At 39.0% G+C, this 18,281-nt stretch overlaps 1 protein-coding gene across 1 annotated transcript in view; it reads left to right on the top strand.

The window, feature by feature from the left end:
- LOC122810570 overlaps positions 1–18,281 on the top strand; it is a 945,872-nt gene that overhangs the window by 819,400 nt on the left and 108,191 nt on the right. The window contains exon 25 of the mRNA XM_044082150.1: positions 16,767–16,955. Within this exon, the coding sequence (XP_043938085.1) occupies positions 16,767–16,955 (189 nt within the window). The remainder of the gene's footprint in view (positions 1–16,766; positions 16,956–18,281) is intronic.

Here is an 18,281-nt window from a genome sequence, read left to right as displayed (position 1 = left end):
CTGTAGTGCGATCTCGGAGTTGGTATATTTAAGTAGGGCGGGTGTGGGGGATGAAGCCCCCCACTTTATGTAATGTTTTAAAGTTTTTTGTTTTTTTTTTCTTTTTTGGAACAGCGATTTTTTTTCCCCTGGGAAAATAATCGCTGTTCTGAGTGTTTGGGATTGCAAGCTTTCGCTTACATGGGGTCGATAAATCAGCATTCGCTTTTCTAAGTGCTCACTGATTTAATATAGACCCTTCACATTTATGGCACCCATCTGCATCATTTCATTAGAATGCAGACAGAATACATAAAGCCAACGCAGAAAGACTGCTGGTGGATACAGCTGTAAGGACAGGTATGGTGCTGTAGGTAAGCCACCAAAGACACCATGGATGCCTTGCGTTAAAATGAGAGTTGTCTAGTTATTCAGGTCAAATTGCATTGATTAAGACAACTTGTTAATAATTCTGCCTTTGTCCATAGTGTTAGATCCCAGAGTTAATATATTCTGGAAGATGATGTGGGGAAATGTCTGCATATGGGAAATGGGGAGACTTACCTCCCCTTCCAAAAATCCTGGGATATACCAGTTTTGAAGGGAGCAATTTTGATGAGTTGTACTACTCACTGAAATTGCACTTGACAAAATGGGCCTAACCCCATAGAATAGTACAAGTGCTGTAATATATGCACATTTGTATTAAAAAGCAAGTAGTTACATGCCAGTAAATATCACAGAGTACAGGCACACACATTATATAACGAAGGGTGTACATGTCAAGTAAACAGCTCACAGAGACACTTGTGAATCTGTGTCAGTTGTCACTGACATGTTGCCCATGTAGCCTACTGCACTGTGGTATGAATGCTCATTTTTATGTAATCAGTATTGTACAGTCTGTAACCTACCCCATGCATAGCATGTTAAGCAAGTACACCAATACCACTTTGTCCTGGCTTGTATTATCTGTCATAATATTTATACCAGTCAAGCTTACATTACTTTGAGTATGTGCACCTTATCCCTGTGTTTTCATTGCTGAACACACACACACACACACACACACACACACACACACACACACATACATACATGTTCACACTGTTTCTATCATCTGATTCAAGGAGAAATACTGTGAATATGCATACCCACACCCATGTGTTTATCATCTTGATGGGCATTAGCTTTGTTGCACCTATGGAGCCATCAGTATGGTGGCATGGCATCTACATCCATATGTCCCCTGATTTGCTACTCCTTGCCAATGTCATATTTATGGACCCTGCAGAGTGGTGGGTGCTGATATCAGTATTTATGTATCTGGTACTATGCAATCAACAGCTTTGCACCTACAAGATCTAGACCTATGCCACAGAGATTGCATGAGGGTAGCCTTTATGCAATACAGTTGCACCCATTGACCTAAGTAATGCGCATGCTATGGGTGTATGGCATTAAAAATGCACATTTCCGGGACATGTAAGTGAATGGTTATGTGGTAACACCTATTCACTAACAGTGTGTATTCTCATCTTAATGGTGTTTATGGAGGCTCTTGATCCATAGTTTTTCTGGTACCTTCTGTCATCTGGTATGGCTTTCTCATTTGTATGAGAAAGGCATACTTGTTAGATCCTGTGTCCCAGCCAGCAGCTGTGGTCAGAGAAACCACAAAGCACAAGGTGTGAACAAGGAGTGTGATGTTTGCTGCCCAACAGTCTCTCTGTCTGTCTCAGACACTACAGCACTTCTGGATCCCTGTGTTGATGTATGTATCTGTTTTATGGCACTATTTCCATATACACCAGATGTCCATATCACATCCAAGGTCACTGGTAATTATGCCCAACATGGCTGCCCAGGATTCATCTCTTCACACAGGAGCACTGTTGAATACCATGTTGTCATACAGCTGCACCTGACTGAGGCATCTGGCTTTCTCCTCAGAAAAGTACTCAGGGCTACCTACTAGTGTTACCTTTCTGATCTCCCCATTTTCATCAGATGCAAGCACATAAAAGTGTAGTTGAATGGAACCAGTAAATGGAAATGTGAATGAATGTGTATGCAGTTGTCTTTATGCTGCTGTTGATAATGTCCCGTATGTATATGGAACATTTGTTCACTGCACACCACCACTGTATAGATTTGTTGTGAACTAAGTGTAGTATACAGTAATGTGCATGGTGCATCCACAGCAATGCATGGTGCTGTATGCCATCACTGCCATTGTAAGGTTCATGGTACAATGAGGCACTAGCCATAGTGCATTTGTCTTGTGTTCACGTGGCTGTATCATTATCTTTTTGCTTTACTTATATATTCACACTGGTGCAGTGTGCATCTATGTGGTATTTTGTGTGTCCTCTTCTATATCAGAGACTTGTGTGCTACATGCACATGCAGGTCAGTTGTACTCTGCTGCTGTGTGTATGACTCGTGACTCATAAATAATGATGGCAGTGCAGCATGCATTACTTATCTCTACATACCAACCCCACTATTTATATCTCATATCTCTAATACATGCTTGTCTTTTACTGACAGCAGTGTTCCTAAGGTGAGCAGAGAATGGAGTAAGACCTAGAGATGCATAACTCCATCATTGTACAGTGGTGGAACTGAGATGATATTGGAATATCACAGGATAATTAACTTTTACTGTATCGAGACACTAATTCATCCTCAGTGCACTATATCAGGGCATTGCCCTGCTACTAGATTAGGAGGGAGTCCATGATCAAATTGAATGCCATTTGAACAAACCTGTGCTAGATATCAATGCTTTCAGAGGGTTTGTGTAAAAGTTGTTGATACATAACTGACATGAAGTGCATGGCAAAGAAGAAGGCTCAGGATATGCACGTGCAGGCTGAATGAAGTAGGATGGTTAGGTCAACGGACATAGCTCTGACACTTGATAATAGATGCTGGTATTTCTTGTCCAGGAGATAGCCATATGTGACATTCAGGTTGCATTAATACTGAAGTACAGGGTATCACAGGTCTGTGTTCATATTTTTGGGTTATAGGAGGAAGAAACTCCAGACATACCTTAAGTTTCTTTAGATAGTAGTAGTTTAAATTCAAGCAAGAGGAAGAAGGTGCTGTCTACAAACTCAGGGTGGTGCCAAATCACCAAGAAAAAAGGGTACATAATACTAATATCAGTCACACCATCTTAAAGGTAATACTGTCCTGAGATGGCTCCACATAATGCTAATATCAGTCACACCATCCTAAAGGTAATACTGTCCTGAGATGGCTCCACATAATACTAATATCAGTCACAGCATCCTAAAGGTAATACTGTCCTGAGATGGCTCCATATAATACTAATATCAGTCACAGCATCCTAAAGGTAATACTGTCCTGAGATGGCTCCACATAATACTAATATCAGTCACAGCATCCTAAAGGTAATACTGTCCTGAGATGGCTCCATATAATACTAATATCAGTCACAGCATCCTAAAGGTAATACTGTCCTGAGATGGCTCCATATAGTACTAATATCAGTCACACCATCCTAAAGGTAATACTGTCCTGAGATGGCTCCACATAATGCTAATATCAGTCACACCATCCTAAAGGTAATACTGTCCTGAGATGGCTCCATATAATACTAATATCAGTCACACCATCCTAAAGATAATACTGTCCTGAGATGGCTCCAGGGGGTCTTACTTCTCATTAAATGTTCTTTGGCTACTGAGTGGTTGAGCACTTAACCTGCCACCTTCTCAGTAGATGATGAAGGGACTTCTTGAGCTGTGCTTCTAGCAACCACATTGGAGGGTGCAACCTGGGTTGTAAGCATATCCGATCCTCTAGTCAACAGGACCATACCTCCTTATGGCCTGCACCAAAGGAATGATCCATTTACTATCCCAACAGGTGTTTATTAGTTACACTAAGGACCAAGGTCTTACAAAGCCTTCCCCTGGGTCCAGACTGATACACTTGTCCAGTAAAAATGAGGGTTTGCCAGTACCTTCAACACCAGTATTAGTGGTTCAAACAATGGTCTAGAATTTTTAAGAAAGTGAATTGTGCTTTGCTTTGGAGGTAGTCAAGGATGAGTTGAGAGACTTGAAGCAAATTGTGGGAACAAACATATATTGGAATGGGTAAAGGATAGAGTATTCAATGTATATTGGACAAGAGTTTGAAGAGCAGAGAAAAAGAGGAGATGGCTAATGTGGCTACATAGGAATGTGAGGCTAACAGGATAGAAAATCAGACCTACATAAGAGGAAAGGTTGTAGTTGAAAGATGAGTTAGACACAGTACAAGTAGCCTATCAGAAGGGCATCTAAGGTGGTGAGGCAGCAAAGGCAAAGGTTGAAAGAAAGTTGCCAGAAGGGATCAAGAAAGAAAATAAGGGCTTTGGTGGCTTATAGCATAAGAGGTAGACATACCTGACAAGGGCAAAGTTAGGAAGGATATTACAGAAGAAAAACAGAGATACAGAATGAACACATTAGTCTGTCATAACAAAGAAAAACAAAGAGAATGTGTAGAAGAGAAGAAGGTAAACGGGTGGAATTGGGTGCAGACTAAACAGACACCAGGATAAAAGACTGAGAAGGAAATGGTTGTCCTACAGAGAAAAAAGTATAAAGATAAGAGGGACCAACACACAACCCAGGTAGACTGAGGGCACTGGGACAGAATCTGAGATCACAAAGTCATCCCAGTGAAACAGTCGGCCAGTAGCATAAATCTCTGGTGGACAAAATCACTTGCAAGCAGTCGTCAGAGAAGGTTCTAAAGTCAACAGAATCTAGTCTGAAGACCTGGAAGATGACAGGAATGAGAGCACAAGAGTTCTAGGAAATACTCCGGGCTATTGCATCCCAGAAAGAAGAGGAAATAGGTGGAGTTTAAGGCGAATGACAACATCTCAAAACTGCATGTGTGAGGACTATAGAATGGATATGTGACTGAACCAGGTATGGAAATAAGGCACATAAGGGAAGCTAGTGGTGGAATACAAAAGTTTATGACATTATCAAAAGAAAGTAGTGCAGAACAAAGTGGGAGGTAGAAAAGATGGACCAGGCTAAGAAGGAATACTGGTTGGCTAACAAACAAGCTAAGAGAGCAATTGTAATAGAAAAGAAGAAGGTATCAAAGGCACTCTATCAGCTTCCTGAAAGTGACTCAGCAAATGGCACAGATAAACTGGAGCAGGCTGCAGGGAAATGACAGAAAGATAAAAAAGATAGTCATCAAAAGACGTTCATAAAGGATGCCAGTGCAATCTGTATACCAGTCCACAAGATATCAAAGGCAGATGGATGGAAGGAGTACATTAAACAGCTTCTGAATGAAAAAAGCTCCACAAAAGAGAAATAAGAGTTCACTCTAGTGGAAGTAACAAGAATGCTTAGAAAAATTAAGTCAAGTAAAGCAGCAGGCTCAGATGAGGTCATGGAAAATATGATCAAGATGCTGGGTGGAGTAGGGGATAAATGACTCCTGATAGTACTCACAGCAGTATACAGAGAGAGTGCCATGTCCCATATGACTGGAAATAAACATTCTAGTGTCAGTGTAGAACAAAAAAGGGGACATGCCCAACCATGGGCAGTATAAAGGTGTGAATCTCCTATCACTTCATGACAGTGCTGCTGAGGCTGATTGATAAACGAATACAAAGAGTAGCAGAATATAAGAGTGGAGATGAGCAGTTTGGATTCAGATCATGATGCAGCACAACTGCTCCAATGTTTGCAGTAAAATAGATAGTTGAAAAGAAGCTAGATATGATGAATGTGTCCAACTGGACATTCCTGGACTTGGAGAGGACATATGACAAGTCCTGCAATAGTTCAAAGTCCTTGAAACATTGGTAGAATTAGTGTAGGTTATGTACAAAGACCCAGTGACTCAAGTACGAACAGTATTCAGACTCATAGAGGAACTCCCAGTGAGAGTGGATGTGTATCAGGGTTCATCTCTGAAACCTCTGATGTTCATAATGGTAATGGACTTCATTAGCAGACAGGTTGGAGGAGACGGATCAAGAAAGTTGTGGCATGCAGATACTGTGGCTTTACAAGCAGACTGTAAACAATAGCTTCAGCAAATAGTAGGGGAAATGAATGCAAAACTGATGGCACACAGGATGAAAGCAAGTATAGAGAAGGCAGTTGTCATGGCAGCAAATGGGGAAATTAGAATTTGAAAATTGAGATCGAAGGGAAAAGTGGAACAAGTTAACAGCTTCAACTATCCAGGATGGGTTGCTGAGGAGAAAAAAAATCTTTGCGAAGAAGTCAAAGCTAGAATCAGAGGGGCTGCAGCAAACTGGCATGTGTCTCAGGAGTAGTGTATGATGTTAAAATGCCAAACAAGCTGAAAAGTAAGCTGTACAAAACAATGCAGCAACCAGTACTAATGTTTGGTACAGAAAACTAGGCAGTGAACGCAGAACAATTGAGGAAGTTAGAGCTGATGGAAAGGGAAGTGCCTGAGATGGGTGGTAGGATGCATCCTGTGGGACAGACAAAGAAAATTATGATATCAAAGCAGAAGTCCAATTTGCTCCAGTTGCTGAGATGTCAAAGAGAACAGATTATGGTGGTTCAGGTATATGTGCAAGAAAGCAGAAGGCAATCTGATGAAAACAATTTGGGAGAGACATCAAGAAAGCAAGAGTTAACAAGGGCATCCAACAAAGAAATGGATGGATTATGTGAGAGAAGACCTGTGACAGCCAGGCATGACTTTCATAGAAAATAGGACAATAGCATTGAATCAAGAGAGGTGACAACAGTTGATGTGACACCCTGATCCCATATAGAAGATGGGAAAAAAGAGGGTGATGATGATGATTATGAGGACAAGAGTCCTTAGAAATCTGACTAGTGTACTGATAGATCCCTAGATCCCTTGAATAGAGATCTTTAACAGATCCCTGGCTACTACAGAAGTACCTGAGGACTGACAGGCAGCAAATGTGGTACATGGGGAGCAGATAAATATGGGGAACTAAAACCTGTTAACTTAATAATAGTAAAAACACTGAAGATGGAAAAAGAAAAAGAAAGCGCCAATCCAGTAAAACCAGACAAATGTAATCCACGTAAGCGCTTTCGTTCAAGAACATATACATGAACTTCTTCAGACAAATTCTTATCACAATTGTTGCTAATTTTATACTAAAAAAACAAGCTGAAGTAATTCAATTGGTGACATCAATACCAATAACCGTCCTCAGTCTTAAAGGCACCTAGTCCATATTAGCTTAAGATAGTAAGCAGTATCTGTTTTACAATAAAGCATGTAGGCTTCATCTATTCAAGGCTTTTAATCTAAGCAGGCAACCTAACGAACAATGGTCATTCAAACCTAGAAAAGAAAAGGCATTTAATTTCAGTTTCCATAAAAGTTCTCTTAATTCCAAATCTAATGCCCAAGGTCCACCCCTAACATTTTTCTTTACTTGTTCCACTACCAAATACCCAAAAGAATGGTTAGGGTATTCAACAATGTGTTTAGCCAGGGAGGTGTTCAAATTTTGTTTACTTATATTGTATTGATGTTCATAAATACACTGTTTTAGTTGCCTTTCGGTCTTGCCTACATAGAAGAAGGTACACTGTTGGCATTGGGCTAAATAAACAACTCCTAGCATACTACAATTGTAGTTCTCCTTTATCTTATATATGGTGGCATGTATCCTAAAAGTCTTGCTCACTGTAATAAACTTACAGTATGCACAGGACGCACATTTTCTCATACCAAGCCTGTACGGAGCAGGGTTCAGGGGCCATTATAACAAATTCTTTACAATTTGCCCCCTCCTAAAATCAATCTAGGTTCATGGCCAATTTTGGGTCTAATAATAGGGTCTTCCATTACGACAACCCATTTTTCAAAAATAATTGTCCTTATTTCAGTGATATCAGAGGAAAAAGTGGTAATAAAACTAGTTGCAAAATTAGATTGAGGGCCACCCGAAGTCACATTTAAAAGCCTTAACCAATTATTTTCAAGGTTACTATAAGAAGTCCCTTTATTCAGAATAGGTCCAAAATGACCTGTTCTTTTAGTTTCAACTTCAATAACCAAATGATCTATAAGTTCAGGTGTGTAAGCTTGTTTAAGAAACATATCCTTCAGTTTGTTATACTCTTCCCTAAAATCCACTTCTAGTGATTTCATTCGCGCTGTCCTAACCAATTGCCCCTTAACTACAGCCCTGTTGTGGTGGTTTGGATGTGCACTGCCAAAATGAAGGAAAGTGTTCGAATAAGAAGCTTTCCTAAAAATCTTAGCTAGATACCTGCCATTTACTCCATCTTTTACCAAATGAACATCCAAAAAGGCGATACTGCTCTCCTCAAATTGATGTGTAAATTGTAGAAACTCAATGGTATTATTAATATAATCCACAAATTTACTTGCTGACTCGGTTGCCTTTCCAGATTAAAAAAATGTCGTCCAGGTATCTAGTATACCAATAAATCTGTTTTGAAATAGCCCTATTGTTAAAGATGAATTCCCTTTCCCATTACGCCATGATTATATTGGCAAAACTGGCTCCACAAGGGGACCCTATTGCTACCCCACTCTTTTGCAAGAAGAAATTTCCATTAAACAGTATGAAATTATTTTTTAAGATAATATCAAGTAAACTCTCAATCAAATAGTTTTCCCGGTGATCAGTTCCTTTCATCACTAGGAAATCAATGACTCACCTTATCCCCAAATCTTGGGGGTTGACTGTGTACAACAAATCTTTGACATCACCTCTGAAGAAATTGTATTCATCCTGGTATCAGAGCTTGTACATCTCCTCAAGGAAACACCATGAGTCACGACAAATCTGTTTCTTAGTAGTTAGATATTTCTTTAATTTACTATCAATTAGTTTTGCACACCCATATGTAATGGGCTGTCTCCCATCAACTGTGGGTCTAACGGGGGGTTCTCTAGGTTCTTGTGAATTTTTGGTATTCCAAAAATCACTGGAATAAGGGGACCTACCACATTTAAATAATTATACAGGTCAATGTTAATTGAGGCTTCAATAAATAATTCATTAATATGTGCTCGTACTCTACGATATAAGACATTTAATTCATTCAAAGAGACTTTCTTGCAAGCTCCACTGTCCAGGATCCCCATCATCCTACTGATATAATCCCCTTCATCCATAAAAACCAACCCTCCCCTTTATCGGGTTTCATGACCCTTATTCTTCATGTTCTTAACTCAGTCAACACTTCCCAGTCATGCTTAGTTAAATTACTAATTTATTTTACAACAGTTGGTTTAGAAGGGGAAGCCCTCAGATCTCACACAATTTTCTAACAAACTTCAGGTAGGGGGCAAAGGGGGATTAAATGCACTAGCAATTCTATATCATTATTAGACTCGCTTCCAGCCCCTGACAATACATTTAAGTTTAATTTATGTAGGTAAACCTTCAAGTCCAAAAGTGTTCTGGATATATCCGCTCTTGTTGCAGAAACAAAAGATAAATTGTTTTGTCTTGTTTTTGCTAGTTTGTGGCTTTTAAGATAGCTCAAGTAGAAGCAGCCAATTCACAAATGCTATTTTCCCTGAATTCGCCTGGTACGAGTTCTGGCAATGACTCTGAAGGGAACCTTATTGCCTTAAATCAGCAGTTGTCACAATGTGTGGATGACCTGGCAGCTAAAATTGACTTAAAATCCAGGAGGTTTTGTTGGACCCACAGGAGTGGGGATTGCAAGTAACCTAGCAGCGGCCTTAACCCTCATACACATTTAGAGAATGATGATGATGATTATTATGATGACCAGAGTCCTTAAAAATATGACTAGTGTGCTGGCAGATCCCTTCAATAGAGACCTCCAGCAGATCCCTGGCTACTACAGAAGTACCTGAGGACTGACAGGCAGCAAATGTGGTACCTGGGTATCACATAAATATGGGGAACTAAAACCTTTTAACTTAACAATAATGTCAGGGAAGGCCATGGAAAGAATCCTGAGGAGAAGCCTGCTAGCGTTTCTAGATGACAGCAGAGCGGTCAGTCAAATCCAAACCCCTTTGATGACTGGGTCACAAATGAACTTGACAAGGTGTGCCAGTCAGCATGGCCTTTGATTCAGTCATAGTCAGGAAGCCAGACAGAAAAAGTGGAGAGCTTGGGAACAGAACAAAGACTGTGGAACTGGGTTGCTGTATGTTTACATGGTAGGTCACAAAGGATTATGTTGAGAGGAATGAGGCAGGTATTACGAAAGTGAATGGTAGAGTACCACAGGGGTCTATCCTGGGACCAGTATTCTTCAGTGTATTTGTCTCAGATATATATAACAGAGGATGTGATGAGCTTTTTTGCTGATGATAGAAGAAGGTGTAGCAGTAGAAGATAGGGAGAATAGCCTAAAGAAGTATTTGGAAAGGTTGACAAAATGGTCATAAAAATGGCATTTGAGGCTCAGTGCTAACAAATGCAAAGTTCTGCATTTGAGCTGCAATGACTAGGCCTGCCACCTATCCATTTTTTTCCAGACTATCTGGAAATCAAATCGATTCTCTGGCAATCTGGAAAACACTGTGCAAACTCTGGTATTCTGTTTCAAAAAAGGAAACAGACTATCAAACTTTGTTAAATCAATTGATTTACTACACTCTTTTTTTTTTTTTTTTACAGAAAAGGATAGTAAACCACCTGAAAGCAGGCATCAAGAATGGAAAAAGAGGGCATTCTTGGCCACTGATGTCATTGTGATGTCACACAATGGGTGGGGTGTGGGCAGGAGAGGGGGCGGGAATGGGCAGGGTTATGGGTGATGCAAGGGGTGTGGCCTTACTCTGGTTTTAGCCATAAAGAAAGGTGGCAAACCTAGCAATCACCCTGAAGTGAATTATCAGTGGGAGGAATGGCATTGATGGTAACAGTGGAGGAAAGGGATCTGAGGTTGTTAGCCAGACCTGGCTTGAGCCACAAAGGTCAGATTGAGAAGTTAGTAGTGGTGGCAAACAGATTGCTAGGATGTGTGCATTGGGTAAATGACTCCAGAAACAGAGGTCTGTTTCAGTACAATCTAGACTGGACCACATCTTGAGTATTATGAACAGTTCTGGAGGCCATACTACTCAGTTGGGCTGATATTTTCTAACATGGAGTCACTGAGGGCAGGTCATGCTTATCAAACCTGGTACCTTCTACAGACCTGTAGTCAATGCCTTTAATACTAACATTATAATAGATGTGGGGCTGGATTCATGAACACCTACACACTATGTGTACACCATTTTGAGTGAATAGACAACACAGATATAACTCCCACCTTCTTCTTCCTAATTTTAGTTTTTCTATTGATTTTCTTGCAACCTTAAGTAATGAGGGAGATTCATAAATGTTACCACAATGTGTAGACAATGTCTACACTTACTCTAACCTTTCTGAGTGAATAGACATCACAAAAATATTATAGGGATGCTCTTGAATACAGATTGTGTACACTTAATGTTGGCATTCATGAATCTTGACCATAGTTTACCTTGATTTAATACAAATATTTGACACTAATACACACTTACCTATGCTGAGAATATTCAATTCATTTAATGTTAGCGCCTATATAATATCATAGAAAAGAAGCTGATTAGGCTTCAGATCTTATCAGGTTAGGGTCAGAATTTCATTAGCAAGCACATGCTCAATTCATAGAGGAGTACCACAAGCCTCGTTACATTGTCCTTTTCCATCTTTATCCAAACAATACAAAGAGTTATCCTACCTTAGTTAGCTAAGCATACTGAGGGTTCAAAGCTTATTGCTTTAGCTATACATGTTAAAGACTACCAAAGTCTACAAAATGTGTTGGACGTGGTGTATGTGTCTGTTGAAATGTGAAAATGCTGAACTCCCTGTAAGCAGCACAAAACAACATGGCTCCTGCAGGTAGGCATGTTGAAATGAAAATACCTACAACATAAATATAAAACAGAATTTGCAGGACTCATGTTAGTACTTTCAAGTTGCGCTTACAGGAATTTAACATTTGAAGCTTTCGACATTTTGATATTTCAGACTTCTTTTTATTCAGTGTTATGTTTTTTGTTTTCAGCATAGTCACCCATACACACACACACACACACATATATATATATATTACATACATGCACACACACACATATTTATATATATATATATATATATATATATATATATATATATGTATATACACACATTGTGCTAAATACATCTGCATGGAAAAAAATTCAGAAACATTTTACAAAGAAAACCATGTGACTAAAAGTCTGTCTTAAATTGAAGATTTAAGAAGATTAATTCTATACAGAGGTGATTTAACCCTGGCATACAAGTGCAAATATGCAGACCTGCTATGCACTTACCCAGTGGTCTGGTTTATTTTGCAATAATACGCACACAACTAGGAAAATAGTTTATTACTAGAAATCAAAAATTACAGCAGTCATGTTAAATGAGTTTATTTCACAACTCATGTGGCCTTTACATAGACCAAATTGTCTGTCATAAAAGGGTTGGATAGGAACTTAGTCTTCTAAACAACTGTTGGGCAACTTTTTGGGTGTAATTCACACAAGTTATTAGTAGTGAGACATGGGCTTCCAGGTAACATCTCCAGAAGCCTTGAGACTGTTTTTATGAAACATTAAAGGAGACATCAGGCTGCTATAAGGAGTGCTGAGGAAACCTACCAGAAGGATCCTCTGGAGAGAGGGGAAAGGACATGACCAGGGACTAAAAGAACATACTTCTCAACCTGCATGCTTAGAAATTAGGGACAAATGCTCTTGAGAAGTTGGAACCTCAGGCTACATCTCTGCATGCAAAATTAGCATAAAATCTGCATACTGAACAGTCTATAACTCTTCCAGTCAGCTTCCAATAAGATTGTGGAAGGCTCAAAAAAGCAAGTTTAAAACTGAGAGCAACACATTTTAGAAAAATATAAGTGTATTATCATGCCTTTATTGTGAGAATAGAATATTACAAAACAATCTTCCTCACAAATTTGTACGCATATATTTCTGAAAGTCGTTTCACTTGCAAAGTGATAGTAAGCCATATAACAGCCTCACCAGTGGTAGAAAAGTATAGGGTAAAATTTCCCACTGTGTCATATACATGATTTTATATGGTAAGAAACAGCAAGCTATGCATTTGTTTTTACATGAATTTAAAGACATTTGCAGAAAGAATGTCATGGAAATAATAAAGTAAAACTCAGAAAGTCACTTATTTCAGCTCTTTACACCCACAGTTTGTCACAGCCAAGTATGCATGTTCTGACAGGGTATATCTACTTTCATCATGAAGAGATCACATAAAATGCCCACAGACAAAAGCTGTTGTAGTAGTGTATTCACATGCATCTAGTCACTCCTTACACATGAATATGTGAAGGGACACGTGCAAGTGTGAGTGTCTGTTGCGAGCACGCTCACACACACACACACACACACACACACACACACACACACACACACACATATATATATATATATATATATATACAGTGACACTGCTTCTGCCAGTCCAGAACAATTAGTATAACTGGGATTAAATGACAAAACAAGTCAGTCACTTTTATAAGTCCCAGTCAATTATAGCAACTTTATTGACTTTGCATATCTCTTGTAATCAAAATAAAACAAAACAAATAAAAAAATGACACAGTAGTGCATTCCAAATTGTTTCACACAAATGCATACTAACCCTGCAAAGCCAGATAACTGACTGTTTAACTGTGATCAAACAGAAACATGAGTCAGATATTGTCATCCACTAATTGTAGCCACTTTATTAACAATATACACCTCAGAGGTCTGATGTTATGACATACAAATAATGTCGCAGTAAAGTATGCCATTTTGTTTCAAACTGTAACTGCCAAGCCAGCTCAATGATTATTTAACTGTTATCAAATGATAGTGGAGGTTAGTTATTTAATTCTGCAGACTGTCGTGTACCTGCCCATTATAACCACATTATTGAATGCATGCACCTCGAGTGTGTGATTTGGTCAAATAAAAACTGTTAATGAACATAGTAATATATTTCTAACTTGCTTGACACAAGTGTTCCCATGTCATGCCTGATTATGATAAAAAATAAGTAAATAATTGCTCTAGGAAGTTTCAGTCAAACACTTGCCCATCCTCCAGTGCCAAGCCAGATAAAAGTGCAAAACATTATGGCCACAGTGAAGTATTAAAGCTCATTACTATTAACACCACATACTTTGCCTCATTATTGAGCACTACTAGTGATCAATTTGCCAGCAATCAGTGATTATTTAGCAGCATTTGCTGACTGGTAGAAATTAAATGAAAAGGACAGCAGTCTTTGGGACGTAAAAGGAATGAGAAGAATGCATGTATAAGTACAAGGCAACACAAATGGGGCCACTAACTAGTTAAAAAGGTGCAGACAAATACAGAGACGGAATTAGAAGAGCAAAGAAAGAGAAGAACGAAAATATTCTAAGAAGATACATGTGGCAAAGTAAGCCTAACATGGAGCAGCAGATACTGGTCAAGAAGGGAAAGGAGTATAGTGAGAATGGGATGAAGGTAGAAGTTGTTTATTTACCATATCAATCTTTGCAAAAGTGAATGAAAGTAAGGCGCAGCTTAGCAGGGAAGAAAGAAAAAATGAAAACATGGTGGACATCTAACAGTTTTGTACCAGGAAATCCATAAAAAATAAATTTGAGTAATTAAGACAGGGCAAACTGCAGGCTCCTGACAACATATTACCATGATCCCAAAGTACTTGGGAAGTACGCTTACAGGTCTGTTGACAGGACTTTTTTCCAGTCACAATGGATCAGAGAGGCTCCAGAGATAGTACAACAGTATAAGGCGGAGAAACAGCTGACCCTGATAACTACAGATTCATAGGGCAAGTATCTCTTGCAGGGGAAAATTGTGGAGAAAATATTGAGGGAAAGGCTGCTTGGTTTCCAGAAAGGAAATACCATATAATATAAGAAATGCTCTTATCTCGTGGGAGGAAAATTGGAAATATCAGTCCAAACTGATCCAGTTTTGTGTTAAGATTATGCTGAAAGATGAAAGAGAAAAACTAGTGGATCTCATATACATTAATTTCAGTGAAGCCTTTTATACTAATGATCCATAGAGGAGAATTATAAGCAATTTAAAGGGACAGGACTAAGAAAGAAGCTGACCTAATGGATAGAGGTGTACCTGGGTGAGACGAACCAAAATGTACCAGTGAGGGGAATCCTTTGATAGGGAAAGGGAGTTGGTGAGTGAAGTTCCCCAGAGTTAAGTCCTAGAACCAGATGCCTTCATTATCTCCATGTCAGGTGTTGCACAAGCATTAAGAACAATATCAGCCTCCTTGTGGATTGTGCCATAGGTAATAAAACAACAACTGAGGATGTAGGAAGAAGACTTCAGGAGAACTAAAGTGACTGGCAGATTGGGTTGACAAGTAACAACTAAGGCTGTATGCAGTGGACCATGAAGTATTTCAGCTAGGCTCAAATAACTCCAAAGTGGAATATTAGCTGAGAGTTACTCCCCTATAAACCACAAAGCAAGAAAACAACCTTGGTATGAGAGTAATTACAGAAATTAACCACCAGGTATAAACTGAGGAATATGTAGCCAAGTCATTAAGGTGATTTAGCCATGGGAAAATTGGGTAATCTTGTTTCGGAGGCAGAAGTGAGTCTTCCCTTCATAATTTCATCTTTTCCCATATTGTGTCCACAAGCATTCTAGTCCACAATCAGTCAATATCTAGACATGATCACATAACACACCTATCAACCTCTTAGCCCAAAAAATCAGGACAAAACCTTGCAGAATAGGGGGCAAAGGCCCAAAAAAGGGACAGATTTTAAATATTGCTTCTGTAAACTTAGAAAGCTGCTAGAATAACAGAATGTGTCTTAGCATGCATTTTTATGAAGGATATGAAGTCTGCAACACAAATGTATGTCATTATTTAGAGATTTCAATCCTAAGATCATCCTAGTGATTTGCCAGAAAATCACAAATTTTATGAGGAACAGACCAAAAATATGAGGCAAAAATTTGTATATTTGAGAGGTATGTAAGGCTGTAAAGCTCTGCAGTCATCTTGATCCAATTTTGTTTGTGTCTTTTGGCTTTTCCCGGTTAGGGGTCGCCACAGCGGAACTCTGGTCCGCTAATGATTGGCAGTAGATTTTTACGTGATGACTTGCCAGCCCTGACACACAACCTTCAACGAAGGTACACCCATTCACGCATGCCTCCACACAGAAGACACTCAGTGGCTTATTATTTAAGGAATGTTATTGAACTTTTGTGAATGTCATAGGTTACAGGATCACATTTAGTTTATCTGGATGCCATGAGGCTTTTGAGGCCTTGTACCATACACCAGTCCTTGAAGCATGCTTCTTATTGTGAAAAAAAAAAATTGTTTTGGAAACAGTTGTGATTCAGAAGTAACAGCGTAATGTTTAAGAGACTGTTGACCTAGGTACTTGGTTCTTAATTCAATTTAACCATTTGCATGCCAGTATGACCCTTATCAAGAATTGAACTATTGCTGTTAGGTCAGTCATGAAAAAAAATTCTGGTTTCTGTGAATATACTTGTTTTCAAAACTAAAAATAAAACGCATACTTAAAATGTAAACCTTAAATGTGCAACAAAGATTAAGGTCATTGGTTGTCATGCATGAAAAATCTGCTTCAGTGCAATATGTAAAATAAACTGTTTATTATTCTTACCCCATTAATTTATAATTACAGAGTATGATACAGTTATTTGGGGCAATAATGTCCTCAGTTGGTGCAGCAGAAAAAGTGTTTGACTATTTAGACAGAGAGCCATGTATCTCAACTGATGGAAAACTGAAGTCAGAGGAACTGGAAGGACACGTTCTTTTCAACAATGTCTCATTCAGCTATCCAACAAGGCCAGAGCAACAGGTGCTAAAGGTACAGTATTCTTAAACTTCTATTTATTTATGTATGCATGTATGTATGTGTGCATGAATGTCTGTATGTATGTATGTATTTATGTATTTATTTGATAACCAGGTAAGTAGGGTAGCCACTAGATCCCATTCAGCAATGACTCAGGCCATAATGCTAGTGGAAAAATTTAGAGAAACACAGAAAACTATTTATTGAGACACAGGAGTTTCTTGCTACTCTTTATGTGAGATTGGACTCCTCACTTTCCCATGATGGTGTGTTAGACCTTGTAGCTAAGCTGCAATGTGCCTCTAGAGTGTCCGTTATGGATGCCCCAGTTATGTTTTGGTATTATTCTACTGCTAAGACACATTCTTTAATCCCTATAGTGTTGTTCATAGCAGTGAATTTGTATTTTTTCTGTTATGTAGCTACATCAGGGTTGTAAGGTACCACAAAGTAAGGTTATAGTTTTTATCACTGATACTATTCAGTGTACCTATTAATTCTATAATGGGGATAAAGTAAAAGTGATGGGTAATATTTATAATAGGTCTTGTGCTTTGGTGACTTCACAGGTGCTGTACTGTCTAGCTGCGCCACTGTGGATATTCCACTGCCTGGTATAAGACATGAGTCTGACTTTGACTGTGAAGGCAGTGAACCAAGCCACAGTATTAACATCTGCTGACACTGTCCCAGCACTCCTCCAATTCGTACACACAAACCCGGTGACACAGAAACTTCCCACATCATTATACTACAGTCCCCTTTACAACCATGCCACATGAATATGCACACTGCTCAGCACTATTTTCAGTTTCTACAACAGTCACATAGTGCACACTCATGTTCCTTCCCCCCACCTGTGCAAATGATAATAACTGTGCCCTGTTTTTTGTACTTTGTTACTCGGTTTGCCTATGTCTGATTCACAGTGTAGTTAGCCTCTGCATAGGCAACGTAAGTTTGGTTCTTGGTCATTTTATTTATTTATTTGCAGTTTGTTTAACAGGATAGTCAACTGGGCCTCAAGGAGCCCGTTTTCAATGGAGTCCTGGGGCGAAAAGCTCCAGAAAAATACAAATACATAGCACACAAAAAATACAAATTTTTAGTACACATTTCTAATAAACATTACACTGATGATAAAGAACAAACCAACACGCAATTTTGAATTACAAGAATTGCGTAAGATTTTTTTTTTTTTTTTTTGTAGCATAAGGTAATTATTAGTCGTTGGTCATATACATCCCTAGTGGTGGGGAAACTAAGGAGGCAGAGGTAGGCACAAGAGTATGAAAATGTAGGAAGAAAGTGTAGTCGGGATTAGGTAGGATGGGAGCA

This window comes from Protopterus annectens, chromosome 9.part0 (genome assembly GCF_019279795.1).
Source record: "Protopterus annectens isolate FY-2018-M chromosome 9.part0, PAN1.0, whole genome shotgun sequence".
Taxonomy (NCBI): domain Eukaryota; kingdom Metazoa; phylum Chordata; order Ceratodontiformes; family Protopteridae; genus Protopterus; species Protopterus annectens.
Note: the sequence above shows the minus strand (reverse complement) of the source record. Positions and strands in the feature narration are given on the sequence as shown.